The 18848-nt window shown below is 31.4% G+C and overlaps 1 protein-coding gene across 2 annotated transcripts; it reads right to left on the minus strand.

The window, feature by feature from the left end:
- Nucleotides 1-22: 22 nt before the first annotated feature.
- On the minus strand, nucleotides 23-18296 carry LOC110962217 (CD59 molecule (CD59 blood group)). 2 transcript variants are annotated; one of them, XM_022210134.2, is made up of 5 exons: nucleotides 18117-18296; nucleotides 14358-14408; nucleotides 6201-6264; nucleotides 2659-2760; nucleotides 23-371 (listed from the first exon to the last, which is right to left on the minus strand). In XM_022210134.2, the coding sequence occupies exons 3-5, from the start codon at nucleotides 6253-6255 to the stop codon at nucleotides 172-174; spliced, it is 357 nt and encodes a 118-aa protein (XP_022065826.1). In that variant the 5' UTR covers nucleotides 6256-6264; nucleotides 14358-14408; nucleotides 18117-18296; the 3' UTR covers nucleotides 23-171. The 2 variants fall into 2 exon arrangements, with proteins under 2 accessions (XP_022065826.1, XP_051807621.1); XM_051951661.1 differs by lacking the exon at nucleotides 18117-18296 and having other exon boundaries at nucleotides 14358-14414.
- Nucleotides 18297-18848: the final 552 nt, after the last annotated feature.

An 18848-nucleotide genomic window follows, 5' to 3' on the forward strand; every position in this document is an offset into this window, starting at 1 on the left:
GGACAAAAACACGGGACACGTGTTCAGTTGTCGTCGTGTTTATTGGTTAATTAGAACAGTAAATTAGCAAAATGAAGAAAGTCATTTCAACTTCAACCTGAGAAACCGGACAGAGAACAGTTTAGCTCGTGTTAGAGGGTGTCAGTGAAAGATCCCAAAGCTGCAGGTTCTTCACATCCAGCTCCAAAAGACGCTCAGCAGCGACGCCGCCAGCGCCAGGGCGGGCGTCGCCGTGGTGACGGTGATGCCGGAGTTGCAGAGGTTGCTGCTGCAGCATCTGTACGTGAAGCCGGAGATGGCCGGGAACATCTGGCTGAGGCGGGAGTTATCGCAGTCCGTGTACCGGATGCACTGACGGATCGTCTTCCCACCTGGACGCACAGAAACACTCGGTTACAGCCGCGAGTCCTGCTTTTAAGGGGTTTAGATTTAAATATTTAATGCTTTAAACCTCCTGTTGTCCTCATTTACAGGCACCAAAAATATTGTCTCGTCTGAAAAAAATCCAAAAATTCTGAAAATTTGCAAAAGCTTCAGGAAGAAAATTCTAATAATTCTTTAAAAGTTTTGCTTAAAAGGTTATTTTTAAAAAAAAAACAAATTTGACAAGAAAACTCTTGTAAATATTTTCAAAAAATGAATCAAAATCTTGCTGGATTTTGGTTGTTTTTTTTTGTGAATGTTCTTATGAAACATTTTTAACATTTTTTTTTTCACCAAAACATTTTTCAAAAATTTACTATAAATATTGAAAATGTGGACATCAGAAGTTTGTAAAAATATATTTATTTCCACATTTTCAAACTTTAAAACGGGGCAATTTTGACCCGCAGGACGACATGAGGGTTAAACACTGTGTATTCCACTCATAACTCCAGATACAAATCATTTCCTGATTTCATATCAGGACACAAGGGAGAAAAAAGAGGGAAATCAAAGAGATCAATTTTTTTTCCAAAAAAAGCTCAACTTTAAAACTGCAGCAGCAAAAAAACTTCTCAATTTCCTTTAGAATTACAGGCAAAATGTGCAGGATTTTGATGAAAACGTGTAATTTGTACTAAAATGTGCAGAAAATTATCAGGAGAACACATCCATGTGACATTTCTCTTGTTCTGTAAAACCAAAATCCAGTGAAATTTGCTGGATTTAAAAAAAAAAATTGTGAATGTTCTGTGTTATGTTCTGTGAATGTTAAAGAAAATATTAGAAGTTTTACTGATATATATGTAATCACTTTAGATATTTTTAGGATTTTTTTTTTGGAAGATTTTTACTCATTTTTGAAAATATTTACTAAAATTTTCTTGCCAAATTTGGGGGATTTTTTTTTAAAAATAAAACTTTTAAGGGAAACTTTTAAGGAATTATTGGAATTTTCTTCCTGAAGGTTTTGCAAATTTTCAGAAATTCGGGGAATTTTTTTGCTGAATTTTTGGATTTTTTTCAGACAAGGAAACTATATTTTTGGTGCCCATAAATGAGGACAACAGGAGGGTTAAAGAAGAAAGGTCTTTTACAGTCATGCAGCCCCGTATCATCACATTATCGCCTCCGTTCTTCACTGATCAGATTCGCACCAAACATGCTGAAACTCATTTATCTTCATCTGACCAAAGAATGTACTCTCAGTATTATTTAGTCTTCTTTTCATGTTCTTTACTAAAGTTTCATCCATGCTGCTTTGTACTGGACAGCAGGAAATGTATTTTTCCTTGAATACCACTAATAGAGGTTGATGTCCTCAAATGTCCTTCACATCGTCTGAGCTTCACAGAAACTCTGATTCCATTTAAAACCCATTTTCCAAGTCTGAAGCAGCTGCTGTCTGGTTTTAAGCCACATTGAGGAAGTAGTTCTCTGTCTGTGGAGTTATTTTAGGAATCCATGACTGGTGATGACTCCATCTATACCTCCTGATTCCTGCTGCAGCTGTGTTTCACTGATTTTTAGTCGATCTTCCTGGATTCTTTTCCATCTTTGTGGATTCTCACAATCAGATTTTTCAGTTCAGTTCTTCTCCATGTGGAGCCCTGATGAAGACATGCAGATAGAAAGTTCTGCTGTTCACAGCTCATTGTAGAACCACGTTCATGCAGGCAGACATGAACTCACAGGCGTAGTCACTTTAGATCCTGTGATTATTAGTGTTTTCACTTTAGCTGCATTCAGGGGTCTGAATTTTCAGCGTAGTCCTTGTAAAGTATTCATTTTTGATTCTTCATAGAAAGAAATACTCCACTGTAAACTTAGAAATAACGCAGCTATTGGGAGGTGATACATTTTTTAATCCTTTAACATTTAAGTGATATTACACAGTGGTGTTTTCACCTCAGTTGTACATTACATTTTTGATTTACTCTTTTCTTTTTATATTTTTAAGGTTGCTTTTTGTGTGTCTTAATGCGTCAATCAGGAGTAGTGTTCATTATTTTCTTGTGTTTTGCACAACATAATGGCAGTTAAAGGTTTCTACTTGAATTTTACTGTATTCTACTTTTAAAATATTCGTACTCTCCTTTACTGACAGTGACTGTGACATCTGTGGCATTCTAAAGTTTACGTGGTAACGTTAAATGTGTAACGTTCAGGTGTGATTTCAGCTTTGACTGGATGGATCTCTGCTGTGTTTTTCTAACTGTCGAGGCTTTAACTGACCTCTCTCGCTCAGAGAGATGCAGGAGTCTTCGAACGTACACTCCTGGACGTTCTGGCAGCGTCCGGTGTAATCAGCGCACTTGTAGCAGCGAAGCCCAGACCCTGAAGAAAAACAAGAAGAAGAAAAACAAGAAACGGGTTATACAACATTCAGAAGCTGTTTCTCTTAAATCCAGGCTTTTCTGAACAAAACATCAGCTGCTGGAGTTGTGATCATGAAACAACGGAGTCTCAGTCCTGCAGTGTTCAGATTTTAACCACATTTTCAAGTTTCACAATAATTTAAATATAAACTGTGAATCACTGAGCTCTCGGCAAAACATGAGCTCAATGATTCACTTGTGTTAACCCTCCTGTTGTCTTCATTTACAGCACCGAAAAATATTGTTTCCTTGTCTGCAAAAAAATCCAAAAATTCAGCAAAAAAATTCTGAAAATTTGCAAAATCTTGAAGAAGAAAATTCAAAAAAATCTTCAAAAGTTTTATTTAAAAAAAAAACAAATTTGGCAAGGAAATTCTAGCAAATAATTTTTAAAAATGAGTAAAAATCTTTCAAAAAATGAGTAAAAATATCAAAAGTGACTAGATATACATGATTTCTATATTATTGTATTATCACATAAAAAATCACCCAAAATCCAACAAAATTTGCTGGATTTTGGTTGGTTTTTCTGAATGTTCTTATAGAAAATATTAGAAGTTTTACTGATATATATGTAATCATTTTAGATATTTTTAGGATTTTTTTTGAGATTTTTACTCATTTTTTGAAAACATTAACATGAATTTCCTTGCCAAATTTGGGGGATTTTTTTAAAAATGAAACTTTTCTAGAATTATTGGAATTTTCTTCCTGAAGGTTTTGCAAATTTCCAAAATTTGGGGATTTTTTTGCTGAATTTTTTGATTTTTTTCAGACAAGGAAACAATATTTTTGGTGCCCATAAATGAGGACAACAGGAGGGTTAAGAATATTCAGAAAAAAATCAACCAAAATCCAGCAAATTTCGATGGATTCGGGTTTGGTTTGGTTTTTATGTAAATGTTCTTAAGAAACATTTTCAACATTTCTTTTTTTCCACCAAAAAATGTTCAAAGACTTCCCAAAAATGTTGAAAATGTGGACATCAGAAGTTCCACTGTGAATTGTTATTTTTTTCCCCACATTTTCAAACTTTAAAACGGGTCAATTTTGACCCACAGAACAACATGAGGGTTAAGCTCATGCTCCACATTAAAGGTCCCAAATGGTGAAAGCCTACTGAGGTGTAAAATAAGACAGAAATGTTTACCTCTGCCATTCCTCCAGTCCCCGGATGACTAGTTAGCCTTTTAGCTTCACAAATCATCGAAGAAGTTGACATAAATCCTGCGTACCACCGTCAAACTTTGTATAATTCTAAAATGCAAACGTTCTGCTGTTGGCTGAAGGAGTGAACACAGCAGTCTTTATGCACCAGCAGAGGAACTAAACATCCAGTCAGTTCCTTTTTGATGCCAATGTCCCCACGGTGAGAGGAGAGTCCCTAGTTTTAGCATGTTGTGGAGCTAATGCGGCTAATGTTAGCTTCAACTGTATACCCACAGGTCAGAGTGCTGTGGAAACTGTAAAGCTAATTTAAAGATATTTAAAGATGGTGGAAACGTTAATCTAGTCAATAAACCAGTGGGTGGATTCTTGTCTTCCGTGTACTCAGCTGCTGTTAGCATCCGTTAGCTTCTCTCCTGCCCTCTGTGCTCACATAAACTGCATTTTAACACAGCTGAATTCACAATAAAGCTGTTTTCATTCACGGATTTTTCTGTTTCTATTCAGGCAAAAGAATAAAACAGCGTCTAAAGTGAGACTCACAGCTGACACGTAGTGGATGAAACAGCTGCTGTCTGTTTTAAATGTCCTTTTCTTAGAGCTTTATATGAGAATTAACACTTCTGATCAACCATTAGCCGTGAAACACTGTAAATTTAACATAAGTTAAACACAAAATTTATGTTTTTATCACATTATAATTCAGTTAGAAGCACAATAAGAGTGTTTTATAATATCTACAATGTCAAATTCACTAAAAAACACCTTTAAATGCTAATTATGAGGCGTTTTCCAAATGTAATTCGTAATTAAATGAACAGATAAGTGTGTTTTTAAAGGGTTTAATAGTGATAAGTGATTTTTTTTTATTCTGCTCACTTGCACACGAATAAAAACACTAATGTTCATCTAATATGACGGTTTCCTCCATTAATGATGAATTAAAGTGGAGCTGAGTAACAACTGAAAGCTAAATATTTAATTATTCATTTAAAACACATTATCATGTAGTCATAATCTCATATATGGGCTCTTGTATTGTACTACTGGATTATTTTAGGGTGTTTATTATTATTATTACTAGTGCCAAATCCATGAATAATAAACACTTCTAAATGTAAAACACAAAAAAATCTAAATTCATTTAGCTGATTGAAATTTATGTTTTTAAGTATTTTCTAAATAATAACTGATATTTTTATACATTTTTATTGTTTTACACACAATCAATGAAAATATTGTTAATAAAAACACTTTATTTCTGTAGAACCATGAAAACTGGAGCAACGAGGCGCTTTAGAAAAAAGAAAGTCAATAAATAATTAAAGCTACTCATATTTTTCATTTATTATTCATGTAAAATAAATAAATTCTCCTTTATTATTATTATTAACACATCTTACTACTGCAGACTTATCACACATTATAATGTAGCTACACGCAGATAATGAGCTTATTAATCTGTATTTTTATTATTTACTAATATTAGCAAATAATAAACGATTAATTAAATTTGTTAATAAATATATCATTATGGAAGAAAAACAGTTATTACATGTTTAGATTCTCATTTTAAATGCTAAAAATGGGGAGATAAAGTAAAGTTTAAGTTAGTTTGACATTTTAGTGATGATTATTTGCTGCTTCTGCTCATTAATAAACAACATGAACGTCTTAAATTTTGTTTTTAATTAAGTTAACAGATGTAAACTGAACTAAATCACAGTAAAACACCTGCTTACAGCTGCTTTATGGTCTGTTATTGCACTATTTGTTATTTTAAATATGAATAGAGGTAGTTACAGTCGAGTTTAACTGCTATTTAAGGGATTTTTACACATTAATTAACTCAGGTTGACATTTAAATCATTCATTTACTCTCATTTTTAGCCTCTTAAACTACAAAATAACTAGTTTTAATGGATTTAATCCATGTAAGGTGAACTATATTACAGTAAAAAAATCTGCTTACAGTCTGATATAAACCAGGTTTCATGTAGTTTTTCATTTTAAATGCAAAATATGGGACTAAAATTACCACAATAATCATTAATAATACAATTTTATGGCTTTTGTGCATATTTTACAAGCCATTGATGTGAAAAAAAAGGACTTTTTTTTGCTTTAAAGGCTGAAACCTTCAGCTTTTTACCCCTAAATGTTGGTTTTCCTGTTAATAAATGACAGTTAAAGTTTGATTTTAGCGCTGCAGAGTGAGATGAGTCCACTCACCTACATGAAACATCCCAGAACAGAGCAGCAGCATCAGTCCGAGGCAGCGCTTCATGTCGACTCCCTGGAACAGAAGCTGAAGTGAAGCCGGTTTGCAGCAGCAGCAGCAGAACAACGTCTGATGGTGTTTGTTGACTCGAAGCAGCCGCACACTGAAAGCTGCTCTTTGTGCTTCCGACCACAAAGACTCGCTGTCTGGTCGAACCTCCTCCTCCAACAATCACTGAGGGTTTGATTCTGGCTGCTGCTGCTCGTCTGAGTCCATTTGTTGTTTCTCGTGTTTGTTTTTGAAGCTAAATATAAGATTTAAGCAGCAGCCGAGCAAAAAGCAACCAAAGAACAACAATTACTCAGAATAAAACATATTTTTTATTTATTAATATCTCAATTTATTCACTTATGTACAGATTTGAGTCCATTTAATGTTGTTTATTGTTCTTTAATTATTATTTTCCCATTCTGTTTTTATGAATTTTGATGTTGCCCTTCAGCTATCTAGATATATATATATATTTTTAATAATAGATAATGTACTTTATTTATATTTAAAAAAACATTTAATTTCATTTAGAGATATTTTAGTCTATTTATAGTATTTATTATATTTTATTTTATTTCATTTTAATAAAATTAAAAAATACAAGCTAACTGCAATATTTAAAACATCTATACATAAGTCATTTTTAATTATCCACATATAGGATATTTTATTTTATTCATTCAAAAATTTAATTTTTTATTTATTAAATATTATATTTATAGATATTTAAGATATTATATTTTATTCATATAAAAATATAAGATTTTATTTATAGATTTTTAAGATGACTTATGTTTCTTTTTTTAATTTGATATACTAAACAAAATAATTTAAATAAAATTAAATATCTATAAAGCAAATAAAATATTTTATTCCAAAATATAAATGAAATAAAATATCTAAATAAAATATATTTTTATTTGATTTGTTGAGATGAAATAAAATAAGATAAAATAAAATACAAAATCTAAAATATCTATAAATAAAATATTGCCTTTAAGATATTTTTGATATTTCATTTTATTTATATAAAAATGTTTTATTTCTAGATATTTAATATAATTTATTTATTTATATTTTAATTTTATTGATTAAAATGAAATAAATAAGAAAAATAAAATAATAGAAATAAAACATATATTATTAAAATATATCTAGAATAAAATGTTAAATATCTAGATATAAAATAGAAATAAAAGCCATATTTTGTATAATAACAATAATAATAATAATAATAATTTATACTACACTCTCATTATTATTGTTATTATTATTTTTATAAATTGTTGTTATATCAGTATTATGAAATCTGAAACATAACCTAACATAAATTTTAGAATTTTTTAAAAATAACATTTGCTCTATAAAACATCCCAGCATGCAGTCTGAGAGCTCCAGGAAAACGCTGCTTTTTCATCACATGCATTTGAATTTAATCCAAACTGTTTGACTGTAAACGATGATATCGGTTGAACAGTTTGAGTGTAAAATGAAAGAATCTTTGTGTAAGTCCTCGTCTCGTCTCTTCTCTTTGTTCACTGATGAACTCTTCTGTTCTTTATTTAGTAAAACTGAGACGAAGCTTCTTTTCTCTCTCGGTAAACAAAGCTTCGTCTCAGTTTTACTGGTGATTTCTGTTTATTTCCAGGTTTACATGGAAACACGACAGACCTTTAGGGAGCTTTTATTCTGAAATGTCAGTTTTAACGAGGACCAGTGAGTTCTGCTCTGCGTTGGTTTGGAATCTGTAGCAGACGAGACACACTGACGCAACCAAACAAATTTAACCTTTCAACCCAAATACCAGAGGCGTTTTCACCCTGAGGCTGTTATTTGGGTCATTTTGTGGAATTTATTGTGATATTTTTACTCTGTGAAGTATTTGGACACTTGTGTTTTTAAGAATCGCCACAGAGCTGCATAAAAAAAAAGCGTAAAAATTTCCACTGAACCATCTCAGATTTGCCTGAAATGTTTAGATCATAAAATGTGGATCTTTATAAAGATATCTGTGAAATGTTAGCTTCATATATCAAACGCTTTCCGAGATACTGTGCTTTAAAATTCCCCTGTCTACCACTTTCAGAACATTTTTCCACATATTATAATTTGAGTCTATTTGAACAACGAGGTGTTAAAGATAAAAACCTGAAATAATTTCACCTTTAAACCCAATTACAAGAAGTGTTTTACATCCTGAGGCTTTTATTTGGGTCATTTTGTGGTATTCAATGTGATATTTTTACTCTGCTGTGCAAAAATGTGTCATGCAGCTGAGTTTCTGTGCAGATTTTATAAGCATTTGTAGACTTTTTTCCCCACCAGAATCAACACAGAGCTGCATAAAAAGCTTAAAAATTTCCACTGAACCATCTCAGATTTGCCTGAAATGTTTAGATCATAAAATGCGGATCTTTATAAAGATATCTGTGAAATGTTAGCTTCATATATCAAACGCTTTCCGAGATACTGCGCTTTAAAATTCCCCTGTCTACCACTTTCAGAACATTTTTCCACATATTATAATTTGAGTCTATTTGAACAACGAGGTGTTAAAGATAAAAACCTGAAATAATTTCACCTTTAAACCCAATTACAAGAAGTGTTTTACATCCTGAGGCTTTTATTTGGGTCATTTTGTGGTATTCAATGTGATATTTTTACTCTGCTGTGCAAAAATGTGTCATGCAGCTGAGTTTCTGTGCAGATTTTATAAGCATTTGTAGACTTTTTTCCCCACCAGAATCAACACAGAGCTGCATAAAAAGCTTAAAAATTTCCACTGAACCATCTCAGATTTGCCTGAAATGTTTAGATCATAAAATGTGGATCTTTATAAAGATATCTGTGAAATGTTAGCTTCATATATCAAACGCTTTCCGAGATACTGCGCTTTAAAATTCCCCTGTCTACCACTTTCAGAACATTTTTCCACATATTATAATTTGAGTCTATTTGAACAACGAGGTGTTAAAGATAAAAACCTGAAATAATTTCACCTTTAAACCCAATTACAAGAAGTGTTTTACATCCTGAGGCTTTATTTGGGTCATTTTGTGGTATTCAATGTGATATTTTTACTCTGCTGTGCAAAAATGTGTCATGCAGCTGAGTTTCTGTGCAGATTTTATAAGCATTTGTAGACTTTTTTCCCCACCAGAATCAACACAGAGCTGCATAAAAAGCTTAAAAATTTCCACTGAACCATCTCAGATTTGCCTGAAATGTTTAGATCATAAAATGCGGATCTTTATAAAGATATCTGTGAAATGTTAGCTTCATATATCAAACGCTTTCCGAGATACTGCGCTTTAAAATTCCCCTGTCTACCACTTTCAGAACATTTTTCCACATATTATAATTTGAGTCTATTTGAACAACGAGGTGTTAAAGATAAAAACCTGAAATAATTTCACCTTTAAACCCAATTACAAGAAGTGTTTTACATCCTGAGGCTTTTATTTGGGTCATTTTGTGGTATTCAATGTGATATTTTTACTCTGCTGTGCAAAAATGTGTCATGCAGCTGAGTTTCTGTGCAGATTTTATAAGCATTTGTAGACTTTTTTCCCCACCAGAATCAACACAGAGCTGCATAAAAAGCTTAAAAATTTCCACTGAACCATCTCAGATTTGCCTGAAATGTTTAGATCATAAAATGCGGATCTTTATAAAGATATCTGTGAAATGTTAGCTTCATATATCAAACGCTTTCCGAGATACTGCGCTTTAAAATTCCCCTGTCTACCACTTTCAGAACATTTTTCCACATATTATAATTTGAGTCTATTTGAACAACGAGGTGTTAAAGATAAAAACCTGAAATAATTTCACCTTTAAACCCAATTACAAGAAGTGTTTTACATCCTGAGGCTTTTATTTGGGTCATTTTGTGGTATTCAATGTGATATTTTTACTCTGCTGTGCAAAAATGTGTCATGCAGCTGAGTTTCTGTGCAGATTTTATAAGCATTTGTAGACTTTTTTCCCCACCAGAATCAACACAGAGCTGCATAAAAAGCTTAAAAATTTCCACTGAACCATCTCAGATTTGCCTGAAATGTTTAGATCATAAAATGCGGATCTTTATAAAGATATCTGTGAAATGTTAGCTTCATATATCAAACGCTTTCCGAGATACTGCGCTTTAAAATTCCCCTGTCTACCACTTTCAGAACATTTTTCCACATATTATAATTTGAGTCTATTTGAACAACGAGGTGTTAAAGATAAAAACCTGAAATAATTTCACCTTTAAACCCAATTACAAGAAGTGTTTTACATCCTGAGGCTTTTATTTGGGTCATTTTGTGGTATTCAATGTGATATTTTTACTCTGCTGTGCAAAAATGTGTCATGTAGCTGAGTTTCTGTGCAGATTTTATAAGCATTTGTAGACTTTTTTCCCCACCAGAATCAACACAGAGCTGCATAAAAAGCTTAAACATTTCCACAGAAGCATCTCTGATTCGCCTGAAATTTATAAGCATAAAATGTGGATCTTAATAAACATATTTGCTAAATTTTAGCTTCACATATCAAACACTTTCCAAGATAACCGGTTTTAAAAATCACCCGACGACCCACTTTTTGGACGTTTTTTCCACACATTAAAATGTGAGTCCATTTGAACAACAAACATCTCAGGAGAAATTTAAGATAAAAATGGAAATTAATAATTAATTATAAAACAGCAACCAAAAAATTTTAATTTCATTCATTTGTGGCTGATAAATGACTGAAAATGTGCAGCTTAGGTTACAAAGATGACAAATTCAGACGCCGGCAGAACTGGAATGAATCTAAAACTATGTAAAATTGGATTAAACGTTGCTTTATTTTATTTCTACTTGTTCAGTTTTGTTTTCAGCTCATCAACTGTCTGTGTATGAATATGGTTTTACAAATAAACCTGCAATTTTTCCACCTCAGTGAAACTTTTTGGAACATTTTGAGCTTTATTTCAGGATTTTTTTAAAGTTCGAATTATAAAAATGTCCATTAGAGCTGCTTAAAACCCATTTAATTAACAGATTCTCACACATAATGACCGTAAAGAGGCAGGAGGTCATCTCTATGTGATCAAGTGTAAGAAAATACTTTAACAAAACAGCAGCAACAAAGTCAAATTTTACTCATTTGTGGCTGAAAAATGACTAAAAACATGCAGTCTGGGTTAAAAACACATCGGTTTCAGACGCCTGCAGAAATATAGCTCATAAGCTAAGAAACCTGCAATTTTTCCACCTCAGGGAAACATTTTGAGCTTTTTTTTTCTGAATTTTTTAAAGTAAAAATTATAAAAATGTCCATTAGAGCTTCTTTAAACCCATTTAATTAATAGATTCTCACACATAATGACCCGTAAAGAGGCAGGAGTTCATCTCTATGTGATCAAGAGTGTGAAGAAACTTTAATTAGTTAAAAAAACAGCAGTGAAATATTGTAGTTTCACTTGTTTGTGGCTGATAAATGACTAAAAACGTGCAGTTTGGGTTAAAAAGAGGCCAGTTTCAGACGCCTGAATTCATCAAAATGATGCAAAATTGGATAAAAATGCTGCTTTATTTCATTTCTGCTTGTTTTGTTGAATTATCAGCTCATCATACGTGCAATGCAAATAAACTCCGGTGAGCCAATTTTCAAGCTTTTTCGTCTGGATTGTTTGAGCCCACTCGAGCTGCTTTAAACTCAGTTAATGAATGAATTTACACATGCAGGGTCCTGAAGATGCAAAAAAAAAACCCTCAAATTTCACTCATTTGCAGCTGATAAATGAGTAAAAATGAGCGGTTTGGTTTTAAAAGATGCTGGTTTCACGACTATGATTCATCCTAAAGACGTCCTGATGCAGAAGTGGGTCAAAGGCGACCTAAAATCGAGGACCATCGTCTCAGTTTCTGCTGCTGCTGTTTGTCAGATTAATCGGCTGCAGTCGGACTGAAGGAGGCAGAACAAAAGCTGGAGGCAGCAGCTGGATGCAGGACAGAATCTCCTCTGTAGCAGCAGCTGACCGTCACGTCTGTCACGAGCTGGAACTGATAGTGAATGTGACACAAACCGAGGCCACGCTGGTTCTGTTCATTGTCCTCCGAGGAGCTGCAGCCTCGTTTCACTGGAGCTTTTCACACCGAAGACGAAGACAACGAGCCGCAGAAAGCGCTGAGGTCACGATTAAGCCTCTGATGCTGCAGCGTCTTTTTGCTAACGTCATATTTTTACTCACTGTGGACTCATTATTCAATGAAATCTAAAGTCCTGAACCTCTAAATAGAAACAGAACAGCATGCAGGAGGAGACAGAATGAAGTCCAATATGCAATCAGCTAGAATGCTAAAAAAAAATAATCTAAAAACAAATTAAAGTTGATTATATATTTTACAAAAAAAAACTAAAAAATGTAATCAACACGTACAATATTTTTCCAAGTGTCCACAATCGAAATAAACACTGTAAAAATGTTGACTCTACATACTATAGCTATTTCATTATCTTCATATTTGTGTAAACAGCCTGCAGTTCACCTGAAAACTCTGAATTTTTGTCACATGACTGTTGGTCACAGCTGAGTCACTGAAAGCTTCACGGATGCACGAAGCAACACAGATTTTTTTCATTTTTTACAGAATCTAATTAGAGCAAATGGTTTATTTTTGGACATTTTTTTTAATTAAACACGAAATACCATGATTTACAGCTCAGATTTTTTTTTCAACAGAATCACAGATGAAGTGTTTGTCGGAAAGTCAAAAATCGAAAAGATCTTTCTGTTTTATCGTCTCTGGCTGATAAATGATATAAATTTGGAAATGTTTTTAAAAGAAAACATGTCTTTCAAGCCAGCCGATGAGTTTTGGGGGTTTAAAGAGTTAATGGACTTAAACTGGACGGTTTTAAATTATCTTATTGATTTTATTGTTTTTATGTTGGCTATATTTTATTCAATTCTCTTTTATTATTTTATTATTTTTGAAGATTGACTTGTAGCTTTAACTTTGACTCTACATTTTTAAAAGTTTTTCTAGAATTTTAATTGTAATGTTTATTATTTTAATGTATTTTAATGCTTTGTCTTTTAATCAAATATTTCTAGATTTTATTGTTTTATTTTTACAAATTACACATGATTTGTTCAAGCCTGAAAGTTTAAAACCAACTAAAAGAAAAAAAAATCCTGTTTTTACAGTTTCTGGATGATAAATTGTGTAATTTCCTACTTTAGTTTCTTACATGATATTAATATTTTTGTTGATAGATTTTATGCTACTGACAGTTTTATTCTTTTATTTTTTAATGTTTATAAGTTTATTTCTATAATTTTTAAAGGAATATTATAGCTCTATTTTTAATAGTATTTTTATGTTTTCGTCTTTTAAACAAATGTTCCAGTTTTTATTATTCTATTTTTATGTCTTGTCTTTTAATATTTTTTAGTTTTTATTATACTTTTAAAATTTGGTGTATGTTTTTCTTTTATTCCAAGATTTTTTGTTTTAATGAATTTATTTTTTATGTCTTTTCTTTGAATTAAAGATTTCATTTTTTAAAATGTTTTAAATGTTTTTTCCTTTCATTCAGAATTTTCTAGTTATTATTTTTATTTTTGCTTTGTTTTTTAATTATTTTTTCTAGTTGTTGTTCTGTTTTTTATCTTTTTATCAAAATCTTCCACTTTTAATTTTTATTATTTTATCATTTAACAAAAAATTTTAAAGTTTTTTTATTTCATTTTTAAAAATTTTCTTTAAATGTTTTTTTTCAAATTTTTATTATTCTAAATTTATATTTTGTCCTTTTTTAACCCTTTAAAGGGCACTCATTGAAATACGTTGATATTATAGATAGAGTGTTACTGGAGGACATAAGACTTTTTTAAAAATCCAGCTTTATATTTGCCCTCTACTTGTTAAGAATTCATCTGTAAATTGAATTGTGTCAGAAACGTACCAACTTTTCCATCTCAGTGAAACTTTTTGGAACATTTCAAGCTTTTTCTCTGCACTTTCTTAAAAGTCCAAATTGAAAATATGGCTGAAAACAACCAGATATTAAGGTCTATATGTGTAACGTACACTAAAATGTTAGAATTATTAGAATTAAATCTGCTTTAAACTCACTTAATGAATGAATCTCAGGCGCAGGAATCCTGGATCCAAACAGGGGGAACTCTGTGGAGAGAAAAGAAGAATAAAATGATGCTTCAGGACAAACACAGCATTTATTAAAGCTCCTCTGAGCGTCTTCTTCTTCTTCTTCTTCTGTGGTGTGAAAGCAGCCGAGTGTCTGCAGGTGATGTCAGGCAGGCAGCTGCTCGGCGACGGCCACAAAGCTCGCTTCGTTCTCGTTCTGACAAAGACGCCTCAGTCCCGGCAGCAGCTCCTTTTCCTCCCGTCAGCTTTTGTTCCGCTGATCGACCCGTCCACTCACTTCCTTCCGTCCGAACTCCTGGAGTCCAAACTGAGCTGCAAAGACCCGGCAGGAGGCTGGAGTCTGTTCTGTCTGCGTCTCCTGGAGACCGACTCGTCCTTCTAATAACTTCTGGACTCAAACTGGACCTGATGCTGGTTCTTTGTTCAACGGCAGCCAGAGTCCAGAAGCTCTGACCTCTGTGGACTCTAAATATATAAACAGCAACTTAAAGTAGAACTAAAACTACTTTCTTCTGTTTTTACAGTATATGACTGATAAATCAGGGCTCCAGACTAACTTTTTTCCTAGGAGCACAGTGGCCCCTAACTTCAAATTTTAGGAAAATTAGAAATTAGAAAATTTAGGGGCGCACACCAAAACGACTTGCAAAGGAAATATTCACATTTCCTCTCATTTTCACTGTATTACTGATATATATTTGCACAATAAAAGCAGAAACTATGTTTTCAATTCACATTTTATTGTGCAGCAGCTGACACAACATAACAAGAAAAGCACTCAGAGAGCGCAGTACTCCACCAAGGCTGCTCAGTTGATGTATCATTTCCGACGGATGAAAACTTTAATAAAAAAGACCTTGTGCTGAGTACAGGCATGTGTTATGCATGTGCATGTTATGTATTTATACTGAATCACATGTAAATTACTCTTATAAAGGTCTGCTGATCAATTCATCACTTTTTGCAAGCCTTTGTTTTGCTCGTGTTAAAATAACCTTTTTCTCCAGGCTTTTATTTTGAAGGCATATTTTTAATGCTACGGGCTTTTATTTTGTGACCATTTCAGCAGCACAGGAAGTGATTCTCTAAGAAGAGGTTTCTTGACATGACGAAGACGCTGCAGAAAAGTCCGAAAATCCGAAAAAAGTCTGAAAAAAGTTGAAAGACAACGGTTCCACGCTGCTGCTGTCTAGCAAAGGATGTGTCTAAACTTATAAGCAGCTGGAATGGAGACAAGAGAGGAGTGAAGGACAGGAAGGTGAATTTGTGTTCAAAATAAGGCTGAATGTAAATGAAGGCTTTGTGAAACATCAAGAGCTTCATAGACAGAAGTTTTTAACCCCCTGCTCTCACATACATTGGCCCGCCTTCTTCTTCTTTGGTGTTCGTCTCTTTTCTTCTTCTTTTGGAGTTAATGTTGGTTAAACCAGCTCATTCGTGCATTACTGTCTACTGGGCTGAAGTGTGGAGCAGGAGTTTGTACGCAACAAAAAGTATTCAACAGCAATTCAAAAAAATCTGCAAATTTACTGGTCACACATGCGCGAGTAGATAAAAAAATGACTCACACTCGCTAAAATTTTGGTCGCAAAATGCATTTAGTCACAGTCTGGAGCCCTGTAAATGGTTTAATTTTTCACTCTGCTTGCTTAGTTTCTCACATGATCTTATGCATGAATTTATTTCATTATTTTTGTTGGTTTGTTTTTTATTATTTACATAGTTTAATTGTTTTTATTTTACAATTTCTAACTTTTGTCTTTTAATCTTTTTTTTAACATTTTGAGCCTTAATTAATTTTTCAAGTTTTTATTATATTATTTGTAAATTCAGTCTTTTAATATTTTTTAAATAATATATTTTTTAAAAATATTTTGTCTCCAAATTAATATTTTCAGGTTTCTATTATATTTACATTTTGTCTGCTAATCTTTTTTGTTTTGATTAAAAAATTCTAGGTTTTTATTACATTGTAACAATTAATGATTTTTACATTCTGTATCAATTAATTTTTCAAGTTTTTATTATATTTTGTAAGTTTTGTCTTGCAATAAGTTTTGAAATAATATTTTTTAGATTTTTTTCTCTCAATTATTTTTTTTGACGTTTTTATTATATTTAACTTTTGTATGTTAATCTTTTTTGCTTTTACTATACTTTTTAAAAACATTTTACCTCTTCATTAATTTTTTGAGTTTTTATTATATCATTTTAACCATTTTCTTTTAACAATGTATTTGTATATATTAGAGTTTTTACATTTTATTGCATTTTTTCATAGTTTGTCTCCATTTTTATCAAGTTATTACATTTTTTAAGCTTTAAAAATACATTTTGAAAGTTTTGTTTAACTTTTTAAAACATTTTGTGTCATAATTTTTAAATCTTTAATGATATTATTTGTAAATTTTGTAAGTTAATAATTTTGTTGTTGTTTTTATTACATTTTTCATATTTAGTGTCCCAATTTTTTTTTCAAAAATTTTATCTTACTATTTTAAGTTTTGGCTTTATATATATTATTTTGTCTCTTTTGTCTCAATCTTATATTACTTTCATTTTTGTCTATTAATCAGTATTTTTGTTGTTGTTTTTTTTAACATTTTGTATCTTAATGATTTTTTCAGATTTTTAATACATTATTTGTAAGCTTTGTCATTTAATTGTTTTTTGTTTTTATTACTTTTTTATATTTTATCTCTTAATGTTTTTCAAGTTTTTATTATCTATCTATCTATCTATCTATCTATATATATATATATATATATATATATTACATATTATATATCATTATATATATAATATTTTGAGTTTTGTATTATAATCAATTTTTTGGTGTTTATTATATTTTTACATTGTTTTATTACATGATTCATTTGTATTTAACAGTTTTCTTGTTTTATTATATTTTTTAACATGTTATCTCCTAAATATTTTTTTAAATTTTTATTACATTATTTAAAGGTTTGTCTTTTAATCTTTTTTTCATTTTGTGTCCTAATTAATTTTTCAAGTTATTATTATATTATTTGTAAATTTAGTGCTTTAATCAGTTTATTTATATTTTTCATATTTTGTCTCAATTAATTTTTCAAGTTTATTCAATATATCATTTTAAGTTTGTCTTTTATAATTAAATCATGAAGAGAAAAAAATGCAAACAAAAATAAAGACAGAAGTTTTTATTACATCTTTTGCATTTTTCTTCTCTTAATTACTTTTTTTTTTTTTTACATTTTTATTATACTATCTGTAAGTTTTGTCTTGCAATCTTTTTTGTTGTTTGTTGTATTCTAGTTTTCATATTTTGTCTCTGTAAAATGTAGAATTTATTATTTTTAAATATTTTTTCCAGTGTAATCCAGATGTGAGCAGCCTGGTTCCAGATGTTTTGGCCTGGTGTTTATATGATTCACTGGTCTGATGACATTTAAACAACTTTAGGGCTTTAACTGGGGATTTTTTAAACAACAATAAGTGAATCAGAAAACAGAGAATGTTTCTTAAAGTTGTCAATTAGCTTCACTTTAAGGATGAAAAGTTAATTTTAGCTTCGTCACACAACAACCAACCTCCTCTTCTTTGGAGGTTTAAACTCAGTTAAACTTTAACACACAGTCATCAAACACACATTTAAGGTGTCCAAATACATAAACTAAACACATAAACAAACTAAACTGGTAGCAAACCGCAATAAATTCCTTTAGACGAGTTAGAAATATTTACCTGCAGAATCCGCGGGTTTTTAGTTTCTCTTCGGTTTCACGGTGAAATAAAAACTTCTGTCTGAACTTCTGCGGGAAACCCGCAAACAGCAGCTGCTCACGGAAAATTCGGCGCTGTTTTAATGTCGTTGATTTTCCTAAAATGTCAACAAACTTGAGCTAAAACAGCTGGTCAGGAAGGCCTCCCACAGCTAACGGAGTTTACAGACACCAAAGCATCATGGGAAGTGTAGTTCTTAAACGTACCACGTTTAGCGCTCTAAAGAAATAAAGTCAAGAGTTCAGCTGGATATTTTAAAAAGATTTATCAGATAAAGAAATAGATTTTTTTTTTAAATATTCAAGAACCTCAAAACTATGGAGTCACAGGAGTGCCAAATCAAAATATGAATAAATAAATGTATAAATATAAAGAGAAAGAAATGAGTAACTAAATAAATGTGGAAATACATAAATAAATAAAAGGAAAAAACAGAAAAGGTAAAAGCAAAGACAAAATTTTCCTTTTAATTCATTCATTTATTTATTTATTTCTCTTTATATTTCACATTTATTTATTTATTTCTCTTTATATTTCCACATTTATTTATTTATTTATATTTTGATTTCCATACAAACTGCACTTTAGCTCAGAATTTGACTAATAATGTTCTTAATTTCATCCTGTTTTTGTCCTTTTTTGAAAAATTTCTGAAAAATATGAAATCAACTGAACAATAATCAAGTCTCAGGA

The sequence above is a fragment of the Acanthochromis polyacanthus genome, chromosome 8 (genome assembly GCF_021347895.1).
Source record: "Acanthochromis polyacanthus isolate Apoly-LR-REF ecotype Palm Island chromosome 8, KAUST_Apoly_ChrSc, whole genome shotgun sequence".
NCBI classification, from domain to species: domain Eukaryota; kingdom Metazoa; phylum Chordata; class Actinopteri; family Pomacentridae; genus Acanthochromis; species Acanthochromis polyacanthus.